At 56.5% G+C, this 6823-nt stretch overlaps 3 protein-coding genes across 3 annotated transcripts in view; 1 reads left to right on the forward strand and 2 right to left on the reverse strand.

Moving 5' to 3' along the window:
* The window catches only part of VDBG_06573 (sugar transporter STL1), a gene marked incomplete at both ends in the record, with an annotated part of 1988 nt that extends 1392 nt beyond the window's left edge, over nucleotides 1-596 (reverse strand). The window contains 2 exons of the mRNA XM_003002965.1: nucleotides 10-355; nucleotides 408-596. Coding sequence (XP_003003011.1) covers nucleotides 10-355; nucleotides 408-596 — 535 coding nt within the window. The remainder of the gene's footprint in view (nucleotides 1-9; nucleotides 356-407) is intronic.
* Nucleotides 597-3291: 2695 nt separating this feature from the next.
* On the forward strand, nucleotides 3292-4287 carry VDBG_06574 (methyltransferase; the record flags this gene model as incomplete). Its single annotated transcript, XM_003002966.1, has 1 exon — nucleotides 3292-4287. The coding sequence occupies one exon, from the start codon at nucleotides 3292-3294 to the stop codon at nucleotides 4285-4287; it is 996 nt and encodes a 331-aa protein (XP_003003012.1).
* Nucleotides 4288-4481: 194 nt separating this feature from the next.
* On the reverse strand, nucleotides 4482-5937 carry VDBG_06575 (zinc carboxypeptidase A; the record flags this gene model as incomplete). Its single annotated transcript, XM_003002967.1, has 4 exons — nucleotides 4482-5074; nucleotides 5143-5257; nucleotides 5311-5573; nucleotides 5625-5937. 4 exons carry the CDS (start codon nucleotides 5935-5937, stop codon nucleotides 4482-4484), a joined length of 1284 nt encoding a protein of 427 aa, XP_003003013.1.
* Between the last annotated feature and the right edge of the window lie 886 nt (nucleotides 5938-6823).

Consider the following 6823-nt stretch of genomic DNA (forward strand, 5'->3'; position numbering starts at 1 on the left):
CCCACCCACCAATAACGCGGCCACTGACGAACAGCCCATATTCTAAAGACGCAGCCTGCATGATTCCACCAATAATCATGATAAGGGAGCCCCAGAAGGTCGACGACCGGCGGCCCCAGCTCTCGCCATAGAAGAGGATGAGGACAGCGCCTAGAAAGCAACCAATCTGATACATGGCAACGCCGGCGGCTTGGGTGTTGGCGTCACCGTGGCAGTAGCGTTCGTCGCGTGAGCCATCATCGTTCCAGCAAAGAGGGTTCGAGGCGTCGAGGGGAGTCATCAAGGCTTGGTTCTTCTGAAAGTCGTCGAGGGTGAGGAGCCCGGACAGAACGCCTTGGTCATAGCCGAACATGAGCTTTCACCATGTTAGCAGAGCTTCGTCTCCGAAGCAATGTAGGCACACTCACAAAGCCGCAGGAGGCGATGACACCGATGCCCCAGTTCAAGGCGGCACCGCGCAGAAGCTTTCCGTTGACCTTCCATTGTGGCAGATCGCCCATCTTACTGCAGAATCGACTGAATCCACTCTTCGGGGTGCTATCCACCGTCCCCTGGTGGTTGTTGATAGTATCCGCTCTGTCCGACTTTTCAGACATGGTGAATGTCGTGGCAATGACGGTTCTTGGGTTGTCTGGGGGTGGAAACACGGGGAAAGCATGCCACTCTCAACGCGGCGCAACAGTCGTATATATACCACGAGTGTTGATCTCGCGGTTCCCAAGACTTCTTGGTCCCCATCCTTTTCTTCCATTCGTGCATCGCGCACGAGGTGCGCAGGTCCGCTGTTCTGCTGGCCAAGATGCAACGCTGACCCTCATTCTCGCCGGTCGCGAGAACCAGAGTGACGTGTGCCAATGCCATGCTCCTTGCGCTAGTTGGCCATCACGATTCGACGAAACCAAGATGCGAGGCTGACCTAAACGCGCCTCGAGTAATAAGAATTCAGAGTCGTTCGGGATGCTGACGGGTCGGCCATCGAAAAGTCGTCTTCGGCCTTGCCGTATGTGGAAACCCGAGCCATCCCACCACCATCAGCGTCCTCTTGGCCCGCTGGAAAAACCTTTCAGGGGTGCGGGTTGTGGGCCGTTTGGGTAGGCGAGTGCTTGGCTGGCCACACCGCATCAGGATCTTATTAGACGGCACTTGGGCGGCTGGCTTGGCCGCCAAGATTTAAGGTTACTTGCCTCCCTGGCGCCTTTCGGTGGAATGAACCACTCTTTCGGGGCACTCTGCCTGAATCCAACCTGTGGACACCCCAGTTGGCGTTCTGACGGCCCCCATGATCCAGGATATTGATGCTGGCGGCCCACTGTAAGACCGATGGATGTGGGAACCTTAAACTGGACCTCGCCTGGAGCGGCGAGCCAACAGGCCAACAAGGCGTCCAAATCTGTCTTGGGAGCCAGTGTTGCAGGGCTGGCTTCGGGGCCTCATGACTCGAGGTTGAACATAGAACCTTGGTCTGCAGTGGAGTTTTGGTGCATGTCGTAGTTTGGCAACACTCATAAAAAGCCCGCCATGCTGGCTTTGGTGTCTTGGCTGGCCAAAGTGCCAGCCCGTTCTGCCCACAATGACGCCTTGGAAGTCGGTTCAAGGGATCTTGAGGGCAGCGGCGATGGCACCGGTTACGCGTGACGGAGGGGAGTTTAGCGTAGCCTTGACACTCTTTTGTATGAGATAGATGGCTTTGAATTCCGAAGACCTTGCCCGTTAGTGGAGATGATTACGAGGGGTGGTTATTGAGCCGTGACATCTTTTCGGGACTCGCTCTAATACGCGCGATGCCCAGGTGGCAGGATACAAGACATGGGTGTGGAGACTCGTTGTCTCGAAGAGATTGGAAGAAGGTATACTTGCGGTTTGATGAACTTGTGTTATTCGCTTCGCGCGGTGTTTAGATCCCGTCGAGATGTTCATCTGTGTTCGCATGGACGATAGCTGATGATCTATTTGGTGAACGAGAATTCAAGAGCTACAAAGAACATGAATCTGAATCGCAGCACATGCCATATGGAGCAAGGAGATGGTAGAAGCGCTCAACTGGCATGGGTGCAACGTTTTTCAAAACTCGCGGCACAAAGATGCATGCATTTATAGATTCAATAGACGTGCCTCAGAACAATACCATTCAATTACACCCCAGCACCTGCAGAATCTGCTTTTGGCAGCAACCTCTAAGTCGCCTGAGTACCGAACACGCTGGAGTAAAGAATTTTGTTCTAGTAAAATTACAATCTTTGCGTCTCGCGTCAAAATCCACCAGAACCACGCGGCCTATCGGACCATCCAGATCGCCCGGATTAAGTAAAGAGTTTCAGGTACGATGACGCTGCTTGGCACTGTAGTTGAAGCGAAGAGGAGCTCAGAGGAACGCTGTGGCGGCATCAAGTTGTCAAGATGAGCCGCTCGCACGTGGAAACCTGCAGGAGTCATGGCAGGGCAGAAATGTCAACTTTCTGCCTCCGCCTAATTCGTAGGTGGGCCGAGGCCGTTGAAACGGGCTTTTTCCATGACATCACTTGAGCTAATCGTGGGGTTTCTGCTCCACATAAGGTGAACTGTACCCGTCGTGGGAGCAAAACTCGAAGGTTTGGACGCATGTTTCGACTCCGACTGGCGCATATCGACATGGCAGTTTCGTCGGGCTGAGATTCCCGACCACATGTTGAAAGATGGCTCTGTGTTTCTTCGGACAGCACAGCCGTCGCTTACATCTAGCTCATCTAAATGTTGGGAGTCCGTGATGTGTTGAAATTCATAATAAATCGTAGACGGATATTCGTTCACCGTTTCTAAAACTTCCGGAAGAACTGTAGACACCGGAATCGCTCTGATACCTCCTGATTAATTGGTGCTTCTCCTCTCAGTCCCGAGGTTGATTAAGTTATTGCGCGAAATATGAGCCCATCGTTTCCACTCCAGTACCACCCCGTCAAGCATCCGAAGACGGTAAAAGAAGGACTAGACTCGCTAATCAATGGAGCATTGCCATAAAGAATGAATTCTTTAACAGAGGCGAGACTCGCGCTGGACCTTGGGGGTTTGTGACGATCGCGGCACAGCCATTGATCGAGCGCATGACGGCTTACGTAGTCTCTCTTTGGAAAAAGCCTTGGAGCGGGGTTCTTCAACGACTGTGTACTTGGACACCATATCGACCATTTATTCTCTTCATCTACCAGCGGCTTAAGCTTCAGGCATCGTGACACGACCAGCCTAGGACAAAACGACACTGTTAGGCTTCGGCCCAGCGCATGACTCGTAGTGCAACACCACATTCTCATCACCAACATGGCTGACGCTGCGCCAAACACCGCGCGGGAAGCTGCTGACACCTCTGAGAAGACGTTCCGAGCCTACACCGCCGAGCAGGGCGCCGCCTACGCCCGGAACCGCCGCGGGTACCATCCGGCCCTCTACAAGCTCATCCTGCAGCACCACCTCAATTCCAATGGCCTCCTGCATTCCCTCGTCGATCTTGGCTGTGGCCCCGGCACCGCGACCCGCGAGCTTTCACCCTACTTCGAGAACGCTCTCGGCCTCGATCCTTCCGCCGGGATGATCGCTACGGCCCGCGACATTGGGGGCACCACCTCCATCGACACACCCGTGCGCTTCGAGGTCGGATCTGCCGAAGATCTCGGCTCCGATCTCACCCCGCCCGTTGCCGACGGCAGCGTCGACCTCATCGCCGCCGCGACGGCCGCGCACTGGTTCGACATGGACCGATTCTGGGCGCGCGCCGTCCGCGCGCTGCGGCCCGGTGGCACGGTCGCCTTTTGGACGGGCAGCTCCATCGTCATCCATCGCGACATGCCCAACGCGCTCGCCATTCAACAGGCCATCGCCGATCTCAAGGAGGAGCATCTGCGGCCGTACATGGAGAAGGGAAACCTCGTGGGCCAGGGCCTGTACGTCGACCTGCCGCTGCCTTGGACAGTCGCTGAGCTGGTGGACGGGTTCGACCGGGAGTCGTTTTACCGGCAGCAGTGGAACCTGTCTGACGCGACGGACGCGGCTGGCGGGTTCTTCCAGGGCAAGGACGCCATGACGCTCGATATGCTGGAGATGGCGGCCGGCACCATGAGCCCTGTGACGCGATGGCGAGAGGCACATCCCGAGGCTGTGGGTGAAAAGGACGTAGTGAGGATCATGAGGAGGACCATCGAGAAGTTGCTGCACGAAGCCGGTGTGGATCCTGGTAAAGAGTTCATCATGGGAGGCATCTCAGGCGTTCTGCTCATGGTCAAGAAGAAGATGGAAACACAAGCTGCTGCGTCGGTTTGAGCAGTCAGTGGTCATGAGTCACGAGATGACACGAGTAATAGGAGGTAATCTTTAGATGGGTATTTCAATTTTGTTCATTTGTTCTCATCTTGGCAATTCGCTCATAGAACATGAAAACAATAGGGGAGGCAATTAATACCAGACTCTTCTGAATACAGGCATCATAAACCCGCACCCTCGCGGTCATGGGCCGCTTAGATGGTGTTCAGGACGTACCTGATACCAGCCCACTGCTCGGCACCGCTGGCGGCGATCTGGCCGGCGGGCAGAACGAAGCCGTTGGAGGCGTTGGGGCCAGGGCGGAGCTCGACGGTCCAGGAGAACTCGGCGTTGATGGCGCCGCTGTGGTAATCGGGGGAGCTTCCGGTGGTGGCGTAGAGAGTGGAGCAACTGGGACCGTAGGTGAAGCTGGTGCCGGAGACTGCGCGGATGGCGTTGGAGAAGCCGCCGGCAACGGACATCTGGGTTGAGTGGTTGGGAGCGCGGGCACTGCAGCTGTAGCCGTAAGGGAGGAGGATGTACTGGCCGTAGCTGTGCCAGTCGATGAAGAGCTTCACGCCGCGAGTGCGGAGGCCCTGGGTGAAGGTCTGAAGAGCGCGAATCTCGGGAGCGTCACCAGCAGCAAGGCCCTTGTAGGTCTCGTCGCAGGGGTTGGTGGAGGCACCGCCAGTGAGGCCCCAGTTGAAGTTCCAGTTGCGGTTGCCATCGGTGCCGACGCAGCTGGTGCCAGAGCGAGTCTGACGGTTCTTGCGCCAGAGACGGTTGGTGGACTGGGTGTAGACGAAGCCTGCGATTTCATCAATTTATAGTCCAGGATATGGCGAGTTTCAAGGGCTGAAGTAGATGGTTACATACCGTCGGGGTTCACGAAGGGGATGAAGTAGAAGTCATACTTGCCGAACCAAGCACGGACGGAAGCATCGTTGTTAAGGTAGCCAGCAGCAAGCTCACGAGTGATGTACTCGACGACCTGGCAACCGTATCAGCAGCTGAATCTGGCACTTTTGGGCGAAGGAAACTTACGGGGGCAGAAATCCACTCGCGAGCGTGGACAGTGCCGTGGAAGACAATGGCAGGGCGCGATCCCTTGCCGTTGGGGCCCCAGAGGTGGATGCCGTAGATGGTGCGGCCCTGGAAGGACTGGCCGACATTAAAGATCTCCGAGTTGGAGGGGAGAGCAGCCTGAATCTGGTTGAAGAAGGTGGCGTGCTCAGCCCAGGGGCGGTATGCCGTGAACCACGACGCGGCGGGAAGACCGGCCTGGCGGGCCTCGATGGTGCTCTCGTCTGGTGATGCGTGAGCGGAAATTCTTTTGTGATCAGCATCAAGTGACTTACCGCCGTAGAACTCGGAAACGGGACCCTCCTCAGCGAGTGCCTCACCAAGATCCTCGTTGATAACCTTAGCGTCGAGGCCCAGGGCAGCGAAGGCCTCGAGATCCTCAGGGGCGATGGCAATCTCGACGTGGTCGGTCTCGCCACCACAGCCAACAGAGGTGGTGGTGAGGCCCTCGAGCTGCTTGTGGATGTCGGCAACATCATCGTGAGCCTCAATGCGGAAGACCTTGTAACCGTCGTAGTGAACCTTCTCCTCAGCAATGACGGACGTGGCGAGAGCGGCCAAGAGGCCGAGGGTGGTCTGGAACTTCATGTTTGCGTCGTACAACTCGAACTGGAGGGATCCGTGAAGAGTGAAGTGTGGACTGACTGCCTAGGCTTCATCTCCTTCATGGCGACGAACCCGACTTCTCTTATGTAGCTTGCCGGCTAGATTGTCAATCTTGTGATCGCCAATGACTTATTCGTGCTCCCCAATCACCGAACCCCTCATGGGCACAACAAAAGCGCTCACCCTACCCTCGCGTCGATGATCAGGTCGCTCAACCTGTCAGAAACGGCAGGTCGCATTACTTGCCCCTCTCCCCGAGTCGAGCAGCTTGATAACGCGCGACAATCGCCCCCTCTCTCCCCAGCTTCCTGGAGAGGCCACCTGCGCCACGACAGCCATGTCGTGATTTTAGGCTAGCAAGCACGTCGATCGGAGGGGCCGCCGGCGCTTACACACAGCGAGTAGTCAGGCCGCGACTGGAATGATGGAAGGTCGCTGGATCGCTGGGAAGAATTGCTTGGTCGTTTCACGGGGTAGCGTGGACTGGTTCAAGCGCCGGGGGATGGGACCCTGATTCGGCATCTGCTTTCCCCCAGGCCATGCAAGATTGGCTCAACGTAGATCACTCCCCTCCAGTAGCTCCGGCAGCTGAGAGCACTCACCTTCCCAATCCAGCGATCGCCCCCGCGCCTCTTTTCTTGCGTAGTGCGAATCTTCGGCAGCTGCGATTCGGAGTTCGGCGGTGACAAAGCTGAGCTCGCTGCAGGTTGAGTGCAGGCTTTGGCTGAAGGTTGTGGTCTATGCTCGTTCGTTGGCTCGTGACTCTCGAGATGGCACCTGCGTGACATGTATTGAAGTTCCAGGAACTTCCTTTTCGGCTGTTCATGTGCTTACCCACGTTCAATCGGAGCGCCCCGAGGAAGGAAGC

Source organism: Verticillium alfalfae, genomic scaffold, assembly GCF_000150825.1.
Source record: "Verticillium alfalfae VaMs.102 supercont1.8 genomic scaffold, whole genome shotgun sequence".
Lineage (NCBI taxonomy): Eukaryota > Fungi > Ascomycota > Sordariomycetes > Glomerellales > Plectosphaerellaceae > Verticillium > Verticillium alfalfae.